Source organism: Semicossyphus pulcher, unplaced genomic scaffold (genome assembly GCF_022749685.1).
Source record: "Semicossyphus pulcher isolate SPU_LCO1_2020_fin unplaced genomic scaffold, fSemPul1.0.p SCAF_18, whole genome shotgun sequence".
Taxonomy (NCBI): Eukaryota; Metazoa; Chordata; class Actinopteri; order Labriformes; family Labridae; genus Semicossyphus; species Semicossyphus pulcher.
The window spans coordinates 17,165,599-17,187,139 of NW_027211691.1; the positions used below are offsets into that span (position 1 = coordinate 17,165,599).

The window sequence follows — 21,541 nt, forward strand, 5'->3', positions numbered from 1 at the left end:
CTGCTGGAAGTCTGTGATCCATTTATTCACTTTTCTTTGTCAGCATTCAGACAAGTTCATCAAGGCAGATTTCAATGTCCATTATGTTGCAGCGATGTTTCCTTTCCTGTAAGCTGAACCAACTGAGCACGACACACTGATGGTAACAAAAGACACGGTCAAAAACTGTTTGCCTCCGCATACACACACCTGCTCCTCAGCACCGGGGGATTACCTTCTATATATGCACTCCTATACATGATGCTCCACCTGGTGTTCGATGTCAGAACAGCATGATAATAACAGTCACCGTGTTAAACCAACAAACAAACTACTACTAAAACTAAAACTTCAAGAGCGAGAAATGGAGCTCCTCCTGTCCATGGATGACGATGGAGAAGCATCCGACGGAGAAGCACGACAGAGAAGGAACCGGAGGACTTTTTGAAAGACGGGTTAAAAAAATGGATTCTGGTCCTCTTGAGGGGTCGAGACGAAATGTGGACTGTTATACGCAGCTGGCTGCTGTAGCCAAGTGCTTGCTTTGCATCCCTGCCACTTCAACCCCTTCGAGGCGTATTTTTGCGAAAGCTAGATTGAATTGAATACAATCATATTATTACTGCCGAAGATCCGACACCCAAAACAAAGCTGTTCAAGACAGGTAGGTGAGGACAGCGGACAAGGAGCAGACGAGCAGCCCCGCCTACTCCCCGAACAAAGCATCCAGAGCCGTATAGACAGAGAGTCGTGTCAGTGGAGGTCCAATATGCTCCATGTTCCACCATTGCGATGTCGCGACTCTCTCTCTCTAGGGCTCTGAAAGTACCGTCCCTTCATACAGACCTGTGTGTAGGCCTGACCCCGGCAGTCAGCCAAAAATATCTAGTGAGAAAAAAATTAAGAATACATCGCCTTGTCTAACTTAGACTTCACTTCTTGCAGTGTAATTCTACTGCGTCCATTTATCTTGTGTGAAACTCAGGCGCCAAAAATGCTCGAGGCTGAGACACACGCACGCAGGCGCCTCTGCTTCGTTACCTTTTACCTGAGAGGGATTTAAAGGTGTTATCTTTACATAATCAGCAAATGAACACAGATCTAGAAATGTAACAGTTGAGAACTAAGAGAAGGGAAAGAGAGACTTGCTGTCACGTGTAGCAGAAGTGTATATAGCTTCTGTCTGGCTTGAAAAGCAGAGTTAATCCCTGCAACACTTGACCTGATGGATGGTCTTCATTAACTCTTCCTTCCTCGGGGGGGGAAAGGAGCTCTGAATGTCCCTCTCTTCGTCTGTTCGGTCTCCTTTTACGGATCAATGAGTTCCAGCACACAAAGAACAATCAACTCATCCTCCTTGGTCCTTAATTGTGTCGTTACCCTGAATTGTCAGCAGATGTGGAATAATGAAAAAAACTAGGATGCAACTCCGACTCATCTCCATAACTAGAGAAGGAAATTATGTCTTAGAGGAAGAGAGTTAAAGAGCATTAAATAAATGTTTGCTATTTGAAACCCGTTGATTTCATTGAATTAGTTTTGCCATTTTTCCAATCTGCAGTAAATTTGTTTAATTAGCTGACTGAACCTCGTCGGCTGTGTTTGGAGACATGCTGTCTTTTAAATTGGCAAACAGATGAAGGAGAAAGTGCGTCAGGCGCAGTGACTCAACGTGCACAATATACGGGGGGTGACGTTTTGGATTTGCAGTGGGAAACACAGAAGCGCCCAGTGCTGCATGACAGCACCACTCAGCATCAATACTGCATGCAGTAACGCTAGAAAGCCGAGCGCTCCAGACCATGAGGCAAACAAGGGGGCTAAAATAAGAGCAGGCAGCCACTGAGCTTTACGGCTCCAATAAGCTCTTATGTGGGGGAAAAAACAGTTCTGCGTTCGTCATGTTGAATCTGAGGAGGAAACTGGGTCAGATGGATAATGATGTGGAGGGTTTGGGTCTGAAAAGTGAAACTAGTCCCTGGTCAGGAGACTAAAAGGCAACTCTTCCCTTTATGAAAAATACTCAGAGAGCGGTTTTCATCAGAGGGGAATTAGAAGAGAGAGAGTTTGATTTGATGGCTCCTGATCCGACGTCCAATCTCCATATGAGGAAGAATCTCCTGCGATAGCTGCAGCAATAATTCATTTGTTTTCACTGCGGCTGACACCACACACATGCTGCATGAGTTAAACTCACAGCACATTTATTATAAATACTTTCTATGCACACATATTAATTCATAATGCACCGTGAATTATGCATGCCACACATGTTCATGAGTCAGTGTGTTTTAAGTGAATGTTCCCACTGACCTGTGCTGCTCTGGATGGTTCTGACGGTGGTGGCGGTGCGCGGAGGTGAGTGGGTCCTCCTCTTGCCCACCACGACGATCCCCGCCTCCTCCTCCTCCTGCGAGCAGCCTTTCTCTATGGCACGCACGTAGCTGTGGCTCCGCATGCGGAAGCAGCCGGGCATGGGCAGGTCCAGGGCATCCACCGCCTGCGACTCCATCTCGCTGAACACTGACTCACACACCGCCTCGATCTGCCCGTTCACCTCCACCTCGCTCACCTGCGGAGGGGCACGTGCAGACGCGACGTACGTGTACCCAACATTCAGATCAAAACACACACACACAGGAGCATCCACGCCAAAGCAGAGGAATAAGTGAAGAATAAAAATGCACAAGCGCACAAATCAAGACAAACATCTCTTATTGCTGCAAAATTCAATGTTAGAGTTATTTCGCTGATTAAAGCTTCACTTGGCAGGAGTTTTAAGTACAAACAAACAATTAAGGTGCTGCAATAAAGATATAGCTCCTTTAATTTAAGGAACAAAGATTCTCCATAACCATTAAAGATCAAATTCATTGTTTCTTATGAACAAGAGGGAGAGAATAAACACATGACCTGACTTACATTTCTGAGAATGTTCCTTCAAATTTGACAAACTTTTACCACTTAACTCCAAACTGCCCTGTGAAGCTTTAAGCCACAAATACAGATTTACATAAAGAAAGAAAAAACACATTTGAGAAAAATAAAAGAACATCCAGGGAGTGCAGAGGGGGAGGAATCACTGTAGGGTACAAAACTTCAAAGGGCCAAACAACAGAGTGAAACACTACAAGTGCTGTTATTAAAGGTGAGAATTAAGAAGTGTCAGAGCGAGGACAACTGGGAGTTGAGATGTGACTCGAGGAAATCTCACTACAGCCGCATTCGTGAAGTTTGGGCTTCAGAAAGAGTCCAAAACAACAAAGAAAGACTTGCTTTGTGAGATGGATTCGTGTTACAGGTTTGGTTGTGTGAGGGCTGAAAACATGACGCTTCATTCCATTCCTGCAAGTTGCTCCATACTCAGCGAGTCCAAATCAATGACTGTATATAAAGATGGACGACAGTCCCCATCTGCTCTCATTGTAAGGAATTGAAGCCAAAATCGGCCCCCGTGACGGGCGCTGCCACCTTGCGATGGTGACGTCATTTGGAGCTGTAGAGTTGTAGAGATTGACGGGTGGAGCCGCAGCTAACCAAAACACACACTTAACTTACCGGGAAAAAAACCCAGCAAAGATCCCGCACGTCGGCGTGTTTAACAGCAGAACAGCGGTTCTGAAGCAGACGTTCACAGATATGTAAACTTCAATGACTGTAGCGATTGTTTTAGTTACGTCTCCTCTCGCCGTTCCTCCTCTACTCTGCTAATCCGGAACAGATCGGCTGCAGGAGCCGGATTGGTCAACAGAGCTGTCAATCATCCTTTTTACAGCATCAAATTAAAACTACACATGAACACTAAATCAGCATGAGAAAGAGCTAACTATAATGACAGAAACCATGATGGAGAAACATTTATTTGGTGTGTATTTTGATTTTATAGTTTGACTCATGTCCCATCTGTTAACATGGAGGAGGCGGGCTTTATGACCTACTCTTCAGCCAATCAGCAGGGGGCGGTAGAGATGTTTTGGCTTCACGTTTAGGAAGCTGTCATGTCGTCCATCGTTTCATACAGCCTGTGGTCCAAATGGAGAAAAGTTTGAAAAAGCAAAATGTAGGAATGGGATGCAGTTTAGGACGAATGCATTTGGTTTGTTAGTAAGTGAAGATAGTGTAAGGTCAGACCAGTGTGAGTTCTTACTGTAGAGCTTGGAGTCAGAAAGGTTTGTAGACCTCGAATTTAATCCCCTCATGTTAAGCCTCTTTGTTGTGTGTCGGTTCACACTCTACGCACATACATGTCAAATATGAGCAGTGAGATCGAGAGCCCAGCAGCACCTGTTTCATTCAGCTGGCCCTGTGTGTCTTGTCTCCTCTGGGCCTGCTCCATGCCAGGACTTGAAGGCACGTCTCGAGGGTCCATCAGTCAGCCGGCGAGGCAAACCGTTGCCCCTGGGTTTTGGAGGGGGAGAACTCATCCCCGTTACCCCGGGCTAAAAGGTAAGCTAAGCTCCCCTGTCACGACAGATAATGTGGAGTAGGAAGCCGTGCTCCAAATGCAACATGACGAATATCTTATTTGTCCGCACAGACCTCCTCTGTTTAGTGTTTCCAGTCCAATTCCACAATATGTTCAAGAACTTCTAAACTCAAAGCAAAAGCCCGTCAACATACGGAGCTAATCTTAGTTATTCATAATATTCAAACGGCTGCGTGTTAATTCTTGTTTTTCAGTTCTTATATAACAGATGCCAAACTGCAGAGAACATTTTTAGCCTGTCATTTTGCTTCACAAAGTATGCTGAGGCAGAAGGAGCATATTAGGGTAGAGAAAAGGGAATTTGGAGGAGGGGAGGGTTCTGCATGCGTTCTTGTTTAATTAGCCAATCTAAATACGCCTGCAATCAGCTCCGGAAAACAGCACGCATACATATACACTAATTGGGAGATTGGAGGTTTTCTTCCTGCTCATTCTTTCCCGTTCGTTGACCTGATTGTTAATTCAGGCCTCAGGAAGGCTATGATTGGGATTTCCTCCCCCCCCGCACGGCCTTATTGGACACAGAATTGAAGGTACAGGGGGCGTAAGAGGCGACGGCACAGAGGCACAGGGCCGCCGGGCGCCACTAACCTGGCTGATGGTGCTCATGGCTCTCATGTAGCTCTCGTTTCGCGAGCGGAATTTAGGCGAGGCCAGCAGCCCTGCCGGGTCCAAGCTGTCCAGACTCCTATTGATGGAAACCTCACTCACCGCCCGCAGGTAGCTGTGACTCCGGATCTGTAGCTTGGGCGAGTGCTCTGTGGAAATCCTGTTGGAAAAAAAACATGTCAAGCAGAGGAAAAAGGGAGTTCGGTTAGAAATTAAGCGAGATAGAGGAAGAGAAATTATACGGGGAACAGAAGGAGAGATAAAGGGATGAAGAGAGAGAGAGAAGAGGTATTTGCAAAGTGCTTGGCAGTGTGTAAGAACCCGAAGATACAGATCAATCCACAATTGCTTCAGGAGGAAACCCTTATCTAATCAACAAGCGCAGTAGTACTGAGAAACACTCGCAGTAGCTTAGAAACTCTGCCCTTGAAGCACCTTGTAAGCACTTTCTGAAACACATTACGGCGAGAGCACACATTTATACGCTTTATCAGAAAAGGGAAAGAATTGTGTTTTGATTGAATGTACCTCACACACACAAATAGCTGCACAAACACGTCCCCGTCTCCTACGATGATGAATAGGTGTCTCATTAGCGCTCACCTGGCTCCAATCTGATCACCCAGCATGCTTCGCGCGTATGTGCATGTGTGCGTGTGTTTGAGTACACGTGAGATGAAGGTGTGTGTAGGTTAAGTATCAGTTGGATGCCAGCTAAACAATTGTGCCATTAAACAGTCTGCTCATGTGTGAGGAGTAAAGTCCAATACCCCATTTATTCTACACTGTGCGCCTCATTTTCAGTTCTAATTATACATAAAACATTTAAAGCCACACACGCACGCACACACAAAACTCTTATGACTCTCTGCCTCCAGGTCAGGTCTGCTTTAATTATGTATACCCTCCTTAAAATAGCACCTGGGTACCACAGAAAAGCAAACTAGATTACTCACTCTCGGATGGGAGAATAAGAGGAGAGAGGACAGTGGAGAGAGCCGGGGTAATAAAAGGACAGGTGAGAAATTGAGCTGGGGATAAAAGGTGGTGATTTTGTAAGAACAGTTACTAATTTTACAACACGTCTCCATGAAGCCGCACAGTCCTCTGGGCTTGTTAATACTGAGCAGGATCTACTGAAAGCTGCGGTATCAAAGCTCTCGATGGTTACTCATGCTTGCCAGTTTGTTTTTTTATCAACACGCTTCATTCTTTTTTTAATCCGAGGTTTCCCATTGAGTTGTTTCTTGTAGTGCCGTGTTTCTGATGCATTTTTAAAAGCAGTGTTTCCCTGTGTGCGGGGTTGTCAGGCAGAAGCTGCAGCTGGTGTGTTATGACAGAGTAGAGCTTTGTTAGACATATGCAGTTTTATGACCTCTGATACCATGGCGACAGCTAAATTAAGTTGGATGTTAAAGTAGCTGAAAAGCTCCAATTAATCATATTTACAAAAAAAATGTTTAATACACAATGTTTAATCTTATTTAAAGGCAGAACTGGTTAAATAAAACAGTTAGTGAAAGAAAGAAAGTTTGACCTACTTTTTCCTTAACTATCAATCAGTTGATAAAATACATAAAAAGTTAAAGGGTGGATTCTAATACAATACTCCCGTGCTCATGCTAGAAAAAGAGGGATACTAGGTGCTCACGGAAGCAGGTTTGTTAAACTCCAGGTTAGGGATGCATGATATTATCGGCACGTTATCGGTATCGGCCGATATTGGCTTAAAAATCGGCCAACACGCCGATATCTGCCAATATAATTAACCTATAAAATAATGGGCTGCTGCATACCTGATCAAATGCCCGACCTCAGCGCAATGTCCCCAGCGAAGAATACCTGACGTCACGTGTGTCTACCTGCAGCATGAGAGAGTTAGAAGCCAAAATGTCCGTGGTGTGGACGTTTTTCAAAGTGTCCGAAATAGATAGCAAAACTGCTATCAGCTTCGGTGATGCGAGGAGGAGCCAAGGCAAAGTCTTTCAACACTAAAAAGTTGATTAACCATCTCAAGACCCGTCACCCCGACCGTTGTAACAAATGTGATAAGAGTATCACCATTATACTGTACGCTAATTCCAGTACAGAAGAGAGTTGGTGATCTCTGCAATTAGGTGTGCTGGAAAAAAATATCGGTATCGGTATCGGTATCGGTAATCGGCTAAATGAGTTGTAAAATATCGGCATATCGGATATCGGCAAAAAATCCAATATCATGCATCCCTACTCGAGGTGAATGCCAGGTGCTCTTGAAGGCTAAAAAATGAACTGTTGAAGGGGGAAAGCCACTGTGCTTTCTTCAAGCACACTCGCACCGAGACAGGGATTTAGTCTAAAATGCCTTTATTAAATCAGGGCATCTCTCGTAAACAACATCAATTTTACAGGAGTAAACGTCGACCGTTATTTTATTTTATTCTATTTTATTATTTTTCATGACTCTTCCTCACCAAGCCCTGAGGAAGACCCGATAAAGGGTCGAAACCGGTCGGTGTTTACGAGATATGCCCTGATTTAATAAAGGCATTTCAGACTAAATCCCTGTCTCGGTGCGAGTGTGCCTGAAGAAAGCCCAGTGGCTTCCCCTCTCTGACACGCCCATGCTCGTATATAAAATGACATGGAGCTCCATACTCTTATCGGGCTGTTCATAAAAAGTTAAATAATTCAACCATAAAAAACAATCATCTAAATGTATGACCTAAACCTCAGAGACCGGCATGAATCATGTCATATCAGCTGTGTGGATTCTGTGACTGGAGATGATATATAGAGTCATCAAGTCCAGAAAGACTTGGAATCTACCAACACCGTTCTCCTGATCCACACCCCTTGATTTCCCTGTGGGGCTGATTATAGGCAGAACCGATGGGGTCTTTTGTGACAACTTGAATGGCAGACTAGCCTGTAATCAGGACCACCTCAGGAGGGAGAGTTCGGCCCGTCCCTGGGTGACCCTCTGTTGAACAAGTGACATTAATGAACACATGTTCCTTCCTGCCAGTCAGGAATCAGGGCAGGCTATAGCTGTGTGATTTCTTCTGCAGCACGGAGAGTTCTTGTTATCCTGGATCTGTTTTCTCCTTGTCTTTCTTCTTCCCCTTCTCCATCATCTCAATTTGTCCCCTTGTTTGCTTTGCCTTGTCTCTCCTGTCATACTGTTCCTCCTGCTCCTTCATTTGAGAAGATTTCACTGTCCAACTTCCCTATGCCCTATTTTTCATTACCTCCCCCCCTCCTCTTTTTACTGCTTGAATAAAAGTCTTCAGATTTATATAGTTGGAGGGATGGAGGGAGAAAAGACGGAGATGTGATTACTGCAACCTATTATTAAGGATGTCTGTTCTCGCGGGGACATAAAAAAAAAATAAACACAAAGAAATCTAGGCCGGCAGTAAATTAACTTGCAGCAAAAAGAAAGGTGCCTGTTAGTGACTCAGGGAAACAACAAAGGATGTCATTTTCTCCTGAGCTTGTTTATCGGCCAGAAATAATCCCAGCCGTTTAAATAAATGCTTTATCTGAGCGCTATGTGTTTTAATAAGGTAGTAAGGTTAGCATGGGGTGAGAGTAAACAAATCCCACAACTTCTCAGAAGCAATTCATCACTAGTCAAGGACACAATGGTCATAGAATGAGCTCTGAAACATATGGAAAAACAAAGCTGATTATTTAATCATTGCGCAGTGTGACACAGACATGTGCCAGCTCCCAAAAGCACAGTTAGAAAACAAGACGTCAGCTGCTCTCCCTTCATTCTCTATCTCCGTAATGCAGCTCTGCAGCTTGGTTTGTTCCACTGGGTTCCATCAGACGATGATGGCGTTCCCCGGGCCAAATTCAAGTCATTAGTGGGCCCCAAGCTGTGCCACTTGCACTTACATAAGCGGGTGTGTTTGTGCTCGTGTTTGTGCAGCCGGTAACAGTGAGTGAGCACCCACTGGTGTTCCTCTCATCTCTGTATATTACACAGCTAATCAGTCACAGCCCCATGCTGCAACAGCAGACTTTCAGAAGTCTTTCACGCTTTCAAGGCTGTATGAGGGAAAATATTTTCATATTAAATGAAGTCAGTTTGGTTATGAGCTGTCACGTCCACAGATGAATATGATGAGAGGACATACAGTATGTCATTAAGTTGGAAAAAGTCAGAGCAAAGCTGGTGTTCTCTGTAATCGATAGAAGCAATAATAACTGAAATTGGCGCCATAGCTGTGGAGAAAGTTGCACAAACGGCTCGTGGTTTCGCCCATTCTACATTCCTACAACACCCAGCGTGCATTGCGCCCCTCCCTCTGAAAGAAATACTACCGTTTTCACTGCAGGAAATGGCTCAGAGCGATACAGAGTCTGAAATACGACGAGAACATACCAGTGGATCGGATTTAGTCTACATTTCAGACCTGCCGATTTTAAACGAGACATGAGACATTGAAACATCGGAGGTGGGCGTCCTAGATTGAGGAAGTGTAGTTTAGCAAGCTCCCTGGCGTCCGCCAGATGACGCACTTTATGTAGTCTGGCAGAGGTTTTCCAGCGCCCATTGGAGAAGCGGATAGCGTCCTCCAAAGGCACAGACTGAAATAGCATTTTTTCCTACCATAATGGTGTTAGCTCCCCATAATAGCCTGATAGGACTGAGGCTGAAAATCTGCAAACTGGACCTTTAAATTAAAGGGATTTCTGGTGTCTTTTCGTAGTCTAAGCAATTATTTCTATCAGATTTGGTAACATTGTAGTCATCAAAGTAAGTGATGATCTATAACAACATATTTTAATGTAAACCCAGGTTGGGCAAATCTGAATATGTGCATGCATCATTATGGCAAGTTCAATTAAGAAACAGGTCTTTAAAATGTGGCAGATGCATACAAAAACTATTGTACTGTTTGCCCTCTCCTCATCCTGCAAAAATGTTTGCTTTATCTGGATGATTTTCCGTTCTTTCTTAAGTTGTGTGAAGAAATTTTTTCCCCTAAATTTATCATGGTTATACCGAAGTTAGGGGGCGCCAGTTTGGCTTGGAGGTTAAGTCGTGCATCCCATATACAGAGGTTACAGTCCTAGATGTGGCGGCCCTGGGTTCGGCTCCCGCTCTCTCTTCTCCCGTTTCCGACACTGTCCACTGTCCTCTCTAGAAAAGTGTTGCCACTGAGCTTCCCGTGTGAGCTCAAGTTAACTTGTGAGGACTTAATTGCAGACGATGTTGTCAGCTTGACGTGCTGCTATGTCAGAAATCGCCTTGATGGACTCCACTGCTGATGAATATTGCATGAGCTCACGCTGCGAAAGACACGCCGCTGACCAGAGAAAGCCTTATGCAACAGGAAACACAATCTTCAGATGAAGGCGTTCAGCTTTTAACCCCAGATCCTAGAAAAAGAATCTCTCAGGGAGAGAGAAAATATTCTTATATGTTCACAACCCACAATACATTTCTTGATACTTCAGTGCATGAACTGGCATCCAGTATTTTCGATTAAGGCGCAGTCTGTTCGTTATTGTTGAGATACAGAGGCCAGCTATGACAATCAAAGTGTGCGTCAGAGATGTAAAGTCAGAACAGGTTTTTATGCTCAAGGCCAAAGAGAGTCACGGACTCGCACAAAAACCTGAATGCTGCCGGGCGGACGCTCAAGTAACACCGACTGTTCTACTCTTCTGTTTCTCTCTTCTTTCCCTTTATTCCTCATTTGTGCCGTATGACTGCAACCAACGCTTGAACATGATGTTCAGAAGCATGTACTGTACTCAACTTAATCTATAGAAGGCACTCATACATGAATACACATCAATACAAACAATTAGTAAATGACGTGGTTAGGAAGACGACAGAACACTAATTATTAACACTCACTTGAGCGTGGTCATCTCTGTGAGGGACGGCTGTGTGGCCTTCAGGTAGCTGGCCCGTCGAGCCTGGACCTTCGGCGAGGGTTTGGGGCTGCAGTCCGAGTCGCCGCTGTCCTCTTCCGCCATTGCTTTGATGTAGCTGCCGCTTCGCATCCGCCGGCACGGGATCTCGTCATCTTTCCCCAGAGGGGAGAAACCGCTCCAGTCGTCCTGAGGCACCTGGGAGAGATGAGGCGAGATAAGGTAAAGAGGGCGCAGACACAGGTCACCCCTCCAGGCAGGAGAGCTCATAAAAAGCACTTACGCATGGATAAAAGCAAGGCTGCAACTTGTTCTACCCCGGCTTGATATAAATACCTGTATGACACAGTGGTAATACTATCAATGCAGGGTCTGCCCTTATCATACCGTCAGCGTGTGAGTGCCCGAGGCCTTCTTTTCTCTCTCCTGAGTCGCATGCGGCATATCAAACGAAGGGAATTAATGGTTTTGACAAAACCTCGCGGTACCCTGGCCTCTGTCTGCTCTCCGGACTTTTCACACACACTAATGAAGGTAAAAATAAAAAAAGGGAGGTAAAGCTATCTGCCAGCCCTAATCTAAAAGAGAGGGAGTCAGAGACAGCAGACGTGGAGAGAGAGGGAAAACAAAGGGGGGTTTGTACAGCAGAACCACCGCAGTCTCAATGTGAGTGGCTTTTAGGGCACCAGCTCTGAAGTGAAAGAAATGAGATACAGAGCAAGAAAAAAGCGCAGGAGAATCATTCAACAGACGGCCGCGTAGCTAGGAAACCAGGCTGACTGATGTCAGGGGCAGCTGCACACTGTGTTAACAACATGGGGAAAGACCGGGTCTGGGATGATGTCAATGGGACTGATTATTATAGAGAAATAAATGAACTAAATATAATCCTGCTTTTTAATTCTATCACTCTCAGTGTATAGTGCAGCATACTTCACATCTAACCTGTAAATAATGCACAAGTCGAGTGTGTTAAAAGGTAATTCAACTGTGCGCATTCATGTGTGAAAATCAATCTTACAATAGATTACAGGATTTGGTCCCAGTAGGTGAAGCGACAAAGGATTCTCAAGACGTCTGCAGACTAACTTTTCAGGCTGCTCTCCTTGAAAGCCAGTTTTTCCCCCCTGTCTCTCTTTTATAGACAAAAGCGACGGCTCCTTTACCCTGGGAGATATGTTGCCGTACTGCAGCGACAAAATCCTTCCTTGATCTGCTCGCTCCTCGTTTTTCAGGCTGTTAAAAATGCACGGCCAGACAGAATGTTCCCTTCTTTGTCTTTTCTGCTTCCTTACTTTCTCTTTCTGCCTTTTAGTTTCTCCATTCATGCCCTTCTCTTTTGCCCGTGTTTGATGTCTTTTGGTCCTTCAGTTCACACACAAGCTCCCCTCTTTTCTCCCTGCCTTGTCTCTCTATTTCTCTCCTCACTCATATTTACAGCTCTCCCTGACGTGGAGAAATGTACGCAATCTGAAACACTTTTTTCTTCTCAGGTTCATGTGTGTCAGCATGTCTGCATGTGTGTGTCAGCTTGGGGACTAGAGCATGTGGCATGATTTAAGGCCCTACTGGCTTAAAAATGTAAAAAAATATATAGTTCTACAGTATAGTCCTCTAATCGTTCTAGATAGAACCATTTGACAAAGGTGCTGTATAGCACCAAAAGAGGTTCCCCTATGATTACGAGCCAAAGATCCACCGTTGGGTACTATTTAGCACCATTTTAGAAGGAATATAGTGTTAAATGGCACCTGTAATGTTTCTATATAGCACTTTGTCACATGGTTCTATATAGCACCTTTGTCACATGGTTCTATGTGGCACCTCTAATGGTTCTATATAGCACTTTGTCACATGGTTCTATATGACACCTCTAATGGTTCTATATGGCACCTTTGTCAAATGGAGCTATATGGCACCTGTAATGGTTCTATATAGCACCTTTGTCACATGACGCTATATGGCACCTGTAATGGTTCTATATAGCACCTTTGTCACACAGTGCTATATGGCACCTGTAATGGTTCTATATAGCACCTTTGTCACATGGTTCTATATAGCACCTTTGTCACATGACGCTATATGGCACCTGTAATGGTTCTACATAGCACCATGTGACAAAGGTTCTATATGGCACCTCTAATGGTTCTATATAGCACCATATGGGAAAGGTTCTATATGGCACCTGTAATGGTTCTATATAGCACCATGTGACAAAGGTTCTATATGGCACCTGTAATGGCTCTATATAGCACCATGTGACCAAGGTGCTATACAGAACCATTACAGGTCCCTATGATTACGAGCCAAAGAACTCCTTTTAGTGCTATTTAGCCCCATTTTTATTTAGTGTGTACAGCTGCAGTTGCATGAATGTAGTTCCATGTGACAGTGTGCCTGTTGTGCTTTCCTGTGTTAAAAATAAATGAAGAGTCAGGCTGATGATGAACCTCACACATAAGACATTCATAATTCTAAAGAGGTGTTAATGTGAATGCTTAGTATGCTATCTTACACTATGGAACGTACTGTACATGATAAAAGTAATGGAATAACATGAACACCCTCACATATGAATAATTCCATGCATATGTAAACACAGGAGCGGATGACGTGATCATTTTGCAACCTGCTTTTGATGATGTGGGAGGATGAAAGGATGCTTCCCCAGTTCTCTCTCACCGTGCACACACACAAACTAACATAGATGCATGCAGGAACACAGAAGCATGGAGGAGCAGCTGGCACCGCTGGATGCATGAAGCATGACATGCGAGAGGTGGGGCTGTAGTAACAGTCCTACCTGTAGGAAGTGGCAGGTGCGTCCCTGCTCGGCTTTCACTAGAGCTTTATCTAGGTTGACTGAGGCCTTCTGGTAGACCTCTCGTGCTCTGCTCACCGTCAGCGTCGACGACCACGAGCTCTTCTTCAGCTGCATTTGGCCGTCCAGCGGGCCCACCAGTGGCATGGCCCCGCTGCTGCCCCCTGCGCACGTTGAGCACTTCACATCATTGTTACTGCGTGACGTCTTTAGAGAGTGGGCGCTGATGGTGTTGTAGGACTCCATGAAGTACTGAGACTGGGATTTGTCCGGGTGGCGCCCCATGGTCATGACTCCAGTAGGCAGGCCTCCACTGCTGCCCCCGTGGTGGTGGTGGTAGAGACACATCTCGCGGTCGAGCGTGTCGTCCGAGCTCCAGTAGCCTGAGATGGCAGAGCGCATCTTAGGCTCCGACTTGGAGCGGTCTTTGCTCTTACTGCGCTTGCTGTGCTTCAGGGTGCCAGAAGAGGAAGGAGGGTCATCAGGACTGGATTTGCTGCCATTCATCCTCCCGCCCCCTCCTCCAGCAGACCCTGTGGGCCCCTCCAGCGAGTGCGACTTGGTAAAAAGCTTCTGGACAGAGTGAACAAGATGGCGGATTCGACCTGGGCTGTCACTACGTTGGTGTTCTACAGCGGTTCGCTTGTACTGCAGTGTGTGGTAGCCTTCGCGCCGTACCGGAGCCTGGCGTTCAAACTGCTCCAGCAGGTTTGAAGGGATGCGGTTGTTGTTCCCACCACCTCCCTTAATGCTCCCTGTTGGCCCCGTGTAAGGCACCACAGCGCTGCACTCGTCTTTCAGCTCATGGTGAGAGCCGTAATGTCTGCGAGGAAAGGTGCAGCTGGCCAGATCAGGGTAGGCACTGCACTCAGACTGGAAGGAGTTGGGGCGCTGGGTGTAGCATGGGTGGTCACCAGGATGAGCCTCACCAGGGTTGAGGAAGTAGGACCGGCGGTCCGAGTGCCCCAGGGTCATGGAGTCGTAAGAGGGGTCGCAGGTCACCGTGTGGTGGTGACTGCGGCTGCTCGACAGGCCTTTCATTGTCATCGTGGCCGGGTGGACGTGCACATCCAACTGCTGCCGCAGGAAGTTCGCACAGGCCCCAAAACTAGATCTACAAAGAACACAGAGCCATGAGGAAGAACAGACAAACAAACAAGAAGAGAGAGAGAGACAGAAAGGAGAATTATAAATATCTCATATTTGCATACACTCAAAGCACATTGTTGTCTGCATCCGCTTAAATTTGAAGAAGATGCTTCTTGGCACTCCTTCACAGATGAGAAACTTGTTGACAGAACTTGGACCTATTCTTTATTTTTTGCCCTTCAAAACTTCAGAAGGAGAATCTCTAAGTATAGCAGCCAGTTGGCATCTGGTCCCTGACACCCAAATCCGTCCTCAAGCCTCCTCTTTCATTTCTCCGTTCCCTCTTCGGTAGATTTCAGCGAAAAAGTGACAGTTAATGGAGGAAACCAGGATAAACTAAGTATGAAGAGGTATCAGGAAGAGTTCAAATCTATTTCCAGCTCAAGTGTTTGCTATATTTGTTCAAGGATGCTCTTAGAAATGAAGCATGAGTGTTACTTAACATAATATACTGAGAAACTGGTGATGGGAATGCAGAGGAATCCTTGAGCAGAGAGTCTTAATCCCTCGTATGATTTAACAGATGCTTAAGAAGTGCATTTATTTTTGCCTTACAGTGCACCTGCTTTTTCTGCACGCATGCAAACCCCCCCCCAACCACAAACACAACAAATGATCACAGCCTGCTCCTGCACTTTCGCTGTATACCTCCAGTTCTCCTCCACAGGCAAACTAATTGGCCGGTAAAACCCAGCTGACAGCTTCTGGGCCGGTCGAGGCAAGCGGCAATAAACGACCTTTCCCTTACACGGTGACATGAAAACAATGGCATCCATCAGCGCCCTTAAACTGCCTTCCTTACCCATCTGGGGCTGCGGCTTGCTAGCTGCTGAACCCACACCGTTTCCGATGAACTGGAGGTGAAGCTAACGAGACGATAATAAGAGCCCACGCAGCCCGGTGTAGTCCTGTGACAGCGGTGTGGCCGAGCCCGCGCGGGGAATTCATTACTGCGATTTATAATGCACTAGCAAAGGCCGCTGTGGTAAATAAAAAAAAAAGGAAAAGGGAGAGGAAACAATGGGAGGAAACATAACAAGAGAACATGAGGGGGACGGAGCAGTGAAATGAAGGATCATGTCAGTTCTTTACATAAATAGAGGACACAGTAGGGCACAGGATGTATGGGATGTAGGGATATATTTATGTGCGTGAATACAGAGCGAGTCAGATTTATTATTTTGTGTGACGCGGCTGTAAACTGGCTGCTGGAGTAATTGAAAAATTGGGGATATTATTCATGTAATCTCTTTTCTGCACTAAACCAGGAGCTCCAATCACTCTGGGAGAGAATTAGGCCAATATATCACTTTTATATTGTTAGGAGTGAAAGTGTCACAACATAGCGTGGTCTATCCCCGCAGCCATCTGCAATACACTCACAAGAGTGACCTCACACAAAGCGTGCACTACATAACCACACAGATTCACACAGTGTCTGCTTCTTGCGGGGCACTTAAAAAGTGGGCTGAGTCCAACTAAAGGTATTCATTGCAGTTGACAGAGATCCCTTCTGTTGGCCGCTGAAGCACAGAATGTGACCTAAATAAAAAGGCCCTCGCGGTGATCCACAGCAGCGTGTTTGTGGCACAGCTGTCTGCAGCCCCGCACTAAAGCTGAAAAGCTGAAGTTGGGTCACGCTGGCTTTCTGCCTGCTAGCCACACACTGAAACACACACACGCATACACGCTGACATATAAATACATAGTGTATCTGACAGGCTGCATATCCGTGCTGAATTCTGATGCTGCTAGCTTGTAAAGTGCAGTTTATCAACAAGAAGAAGAGGATCTGCTGGTTCTGCCACGTCTGTCAGGTACAGCTCACAGTGACACGAGGAAAGCTCATAGACAGCTGTGGTTATGTATTATGCTCCATGTCCATCGCAGCTGAGTGACCCAGTTGTGTCTCTACCTGTCCGGTCAAAACAGCCTTAACATAGCAATACAACAGGCTGTATTACAGCTCTAAAACAGCTATAGAATATTTCATTCAAATGTTCCATTTTCTCACACGACATGAAACATTAAACAACGATAAATGATGTGGATTTAACACTCGAAATTCTGAGTACTTGTTGAAAATGGGTCCCTAAAGTCAAACAGAAGTAGACAGAAGCAGGCTTCTCAGTTTGATCCGTTCACTGTGGATTTTGCCGGCTGAAATGAGAACACTCGCTGGCAGACTTGTTAATGTTTCAATTGACACAAGAGCCCTGTCATAAGGGTGTCGAATAGGCACTTGATGGCTGTATGATACCATCCAAAAAGGCTGGTCCCAGGCAAAAAGTTAACATCCTCACCTGCTTCTGATCTGTAGAAGGCATGAAAAGTAAGTAACATCATTGTTCTTGCATTGCTGTGCCTAAGAAATTAGTCCTAACATAATTGCTATTTACAGACAGGGCTGGCAAGTGTTCTGGTTTCAATTTGTACTACGTTTGTAGTCCAAGTAATATTGACCAATCACTTGTCGTATAAAGGAAAAACAGTCCGTGTGCAGAGCAAAAGCAGGCGGAACATAATAGGCCGTTCCATCAGCGGCTGTCTGACGATGATTTAGCTTCTTTTTAATCTCTATAAACAGATCAACATCTGCATGCTAACAGCTAACAATCCGTTCTAGATCTAAAATTCAACTTGAGACAAATTCTTTTGACGCCGCATCATGAAAGCTGTTCAGCGTTCAGAATCCCCGACTTCTTCGAATGTATCAGAAATGATCGATCAATTCAATAAACGAGCATTTTAAAAGTAGTTTTCTTCTCCTTTTGAGGACAGACCTGACAAAAGCTTCATTTTGACTTCTTACAAATCTGCATCATAATGTTGAAATTTCGGCAAAGGTAAGACCTGCTAATTAAAGTAAATCACAATGCAGCACGCGGAAAAGGAAGTCTTGACCGGAAGCCGTTTATGCTAACCGGTGGCTACACGCCCGGCATGTTCACCGTTGTCACCAGAGGCGATATCGTCATCAGACTGTAGCCAATGGGATCCGAGATTGGTGCTAACATAAAGGGGAAAAACTTACGATCAAACCTTTTTGTTCTAACATAACCTCGTCTTGCTGCTTGTTCGTCGTCAATTAAGATATTAATGTATTATAAAGAACATGCACTTCAAAAGAAATGGCTTCAAGAGTAATAACAACATTTTTGCAGACATAACGCTATCTCGTTACAGCTGGTTGGGGTTGCTGGAGTGTGTGAGAGCAGGAACAAGCTGCTAATGTTAGCGTAACTCTAATAGCATTCAGAATTAGCTTCCACACTGTGGGGAAAAGCACAGAGGCTGTGCTAGTATTAGGTATCAACCTGCAACTAATGAAGTTAGTGTTCTAATGTACTCCCCGGATTTGATAATGCTTGATTACTACAGTAGGTTGTAAGCTAGTTGGCAGGACATGCTAACAATTTAGGTTAATGCAGCCTCTATATAAAGACAAGGCTATAAAAAGATCACCTTACAAACTCTTTAAATAAGGAGTATTAACCTTACTACAAGCCAGTGAACTATGACATTTTTTAAAAGGTCGCCTCTGAAATGAGCCGTTCAGAAAAGCTGCAGGTTTCTATGTAGAACCTTGCTTTGGCTGAAATCGACCAATCGCCATTCACCACCATTCACCTCAGGCTGCCTTCTTGCGCCAGCTTGTAGTCAAGTCGTCAAGATTTCAACTAACCATTCCGATACGTCCTGGTGATGCTGGCTCGTACATATAAGGCCGAACAACAGATCCCAGAGCAGCCATGTGTTCTACAAATTTTGAGTGGCAGTGCAGTGCGGCCACTCCAGCAGGTGGGCTCGCACGTGTGGGGGAGGGGCTACACGGTCACTCCAAGTACTCTCAGCCAATCGTGGCTAAGGTCTGACCTTTGAATGGCAAAACGGCTTGTTGGTTTCAGGAGGAAGGAGAGTATCTTGACTCATTAGAATAATAGAAAATTGATTGCATAGCTGAAATATGTCCACTTTAAGATATAGTGGGATAGTTGGTGTTTTTGGGAGGGATTTAGCTAATGGTCAACATGAAGAATTGTCTTGAGCCACAACAGCAACGATTTCGAAATCTATAGCATTTAAAAACAGAGAAGAAAAAAGCAAACAAGTAAAAAAAAAAAGAGCGAGATCAGGCTCCCAAAGCCACTGAGACTTCATTATTCAAAGCGATTGTGTGGTGAACAGCAAGGTGTGCAAACAAAATGCAGGAGTAGATAAAACAGGTCAGCCTATGAATGCTAATGATCATTAGCACCTGCACTGCATCAGCACAGCAGGCTAAATGCTGTTTAGATGCCAGGCTTCTTTGGCTAAGATGAGATAAATGGAAAATAGATTTTTCCTTCCAACACAGTAGACGCGGCCTCGCAGGGGTCAAATCTACTCTTAATTTTCTTGACTTCACCCAGAGCTTCGGGACACGCCAAGGCAAATAAAAACAGTGGGATTGAAAATGCAAAGCATCATCGACTTACAGCAAACCATCTTTACAGGAAGTGGTGAATCAATAAGCCTTAGTGTGAGAAAACTGCTGCAGCTTCTCTCGCTGGCAAAATAAAAGGCTGCTGCGCTGCACGGATTGCAGTTAGTCTATCTTCCTCAATGGACATCAAACGCTCGTAGCGAGAAGGAGTTCAGGGCTTTCAGATCTTCTTTGAGGCCTTCTGAGGCCACACGGCTAATAAAGGGTCTTGTCCTCTATCTCAAACGTGGCAATGATTTCTCCAAAGGTTGCAAATATTACCAATCTTCTCTCCATGGGGGATTAAATCACCTTGGAAGATGTGGCTCATCATATGTGTGTGCTTGTGTGTGTGTGTGTGTGTGTGTTTTTGTGTAGAGGGAGCAGAAGAAAGAGTGCAACACTTTGCCTTCATTTTTCAGGTCAAGAGAAGTTTTTGCCTTTGATCCTGCAAACGCATGCAGTCCCAGGCTACAGACTGATATTACAGCACAGACTGGGTATAAAGGATAGTGTGCACACACAAATGCTTGTATTCTTCTATATGTGGGATAGAAAGAGGACGGCAGTAGGCTTATAACATGGCTTTGCTGCATTGCACATGTACGCTACTTTAAGGGAAAACAACAGTGTCCTCTACTTTAATCTGACCACTTTGCTTTGCTTCAGTCCCTCCAACACACCTTCCCCTCTGCTCTCTGCACAGCTGCTGGCCCCGCCCCCTCTTTCTCTCTGTCTCTGCTTTGTTAACTGTCTTCATCAGCAGTCTGTTTCATTAAGTCACAAAAGTTAAATATTTTCCCTTGCAATACAAAGTTTATTTTGTTGCCAAGACTTCACGTGTGATTGATGACCTGTGACCCCTGTCACTGTTTCACTGCTCTTCCTCAACGAGGAGAGCGGGCGAACAGAGTCGTCTAATTGCGACTTCCGGACACGTTATAGAAATCTGAAGCAGTGGCGGCGATAATTTTGCAGCGGTATGTATATATGTAGTGGAAACGTCTCATTTTAGAAGTCTTGGGAGTACGGGGGGTATAATGCTAATTTCAAGCTTCATATTTCACTCTCTGATACCTGTGGGGTAGCTTAGCATAACATTTCTCACACTGGTGCTCTGTGCAGGCCCTCATATAGCCTCCGTCTGACTCAGTCAGCTCTGTCCCTTTAGGAAACCCCACCCCTACAAGCCCACTTTCTTCTGACTGGCCAGCTCTCCGAAGCCTGCTGAGGCTGCACTTTGTGATGTCACAAAGTGCAAAAAAAAACAACAGTGTGAAACCTGGCGTTCACAGCAGCCTGCAGACTGAGAAGCCTGGGGATTACTCCAACATACTTTTACCTACAGATATGAAACTTCACCCATGTTTAGTCTGGACATCCAACATTGTAACATTATATACATGTCTTAAAATGTGAAACAGCATAATATCCCCTCTTTAACAATGATATTTACACGAAATCTGCACAGTTATGCGTTTAAAAAGAAACAAGCTCTCAATTTTTTTTTTTTACTTTTCTAATTTGGGTGTTCTGACCCTTTAAAAATGAGGAGCAAAGAGATAATTGAGCAGCATGGATTAGAATAAACAACATTAGCATTAAGCTAATCTGAGCAGAAGAGGTTAATATAGCAGAAAATACAAACGTTCAACTGTAAAATAATGAGCGACATAAAAAAAGCAGTAAATTCCCCGTCTTGCTGCAGACAGACATTCAGTCATTCTGTGTAGAAGCTTTAACACACACGCTCACACCAACTTCAACTAAACTCCCCCGTATTCTTCAATAATTAATGGCATGAATATTTGACGCTTTAATATCTCCGAATGAAACACATTCGCAGGAGAGCTGCGCAGACAGAGAGGATGTTCTCATTGTGAATGTGTGAACACTACCTTTTAAAAAAAACGAAACCCCCCCCGAGGATGATGTCGCAGAACATTTTAAAGACAGCCAGGGGTAGAAAAAGCCACAGAGGGAACTGGTGATTTTTTTTGTGTGTTTCCGGATTATGTAAAAGCCGCTTTTAGGGATGTCAGGAGAGCGCTGGGAAGCACTAACTTTAATGTCTTACTGTTAAAATGACTCTTAAATGATAGATGACGCTCTCCCCTGACTGTCCTGTCTGGCTGCGGCGAGGCAACACTTCAGA

General features: G+C 44.9%; 1 protein-coding gene across 1 annotated transcript in view; it reads right to left on the reverse strand.

Moving 5' to 3' along the window:
- LOC138595859 (disks large-associated protein 1-like) overlaps nucleotides 1–14,819 on the reverse strand; it is a 47,893-nt gene extending 33,074 nt beyond the window's left edge. Inside the window, exons 1-4 of the mRNA XM_069667339.1 lie at nucleotides 13,755–14,819; nucleotides 10,935–11,149; nucleotides 5,057–5,234; nucleotides 2,293–2,551 (exon numbers count right to left, since the gene is read on the reverse strand). Of these exons, the coding sequence (XP_069523440.1) occupies nucleotides 2,293–2,551; nucleotides 5,057–5,234; nucleotides 10,935–11,149; nucleotides 13,755–14,819 (1,717 nt within the window). The remainder of the gene's footprint in view (nucleotides 1–2,292; nucleotides 2,552–5,056; nucleotides 5,235–10,934; nucleotides 11,150–13,754) is intronic.
- Nucleotides 14,820–21,541: the final 6,722 nt, after the last annotated feature.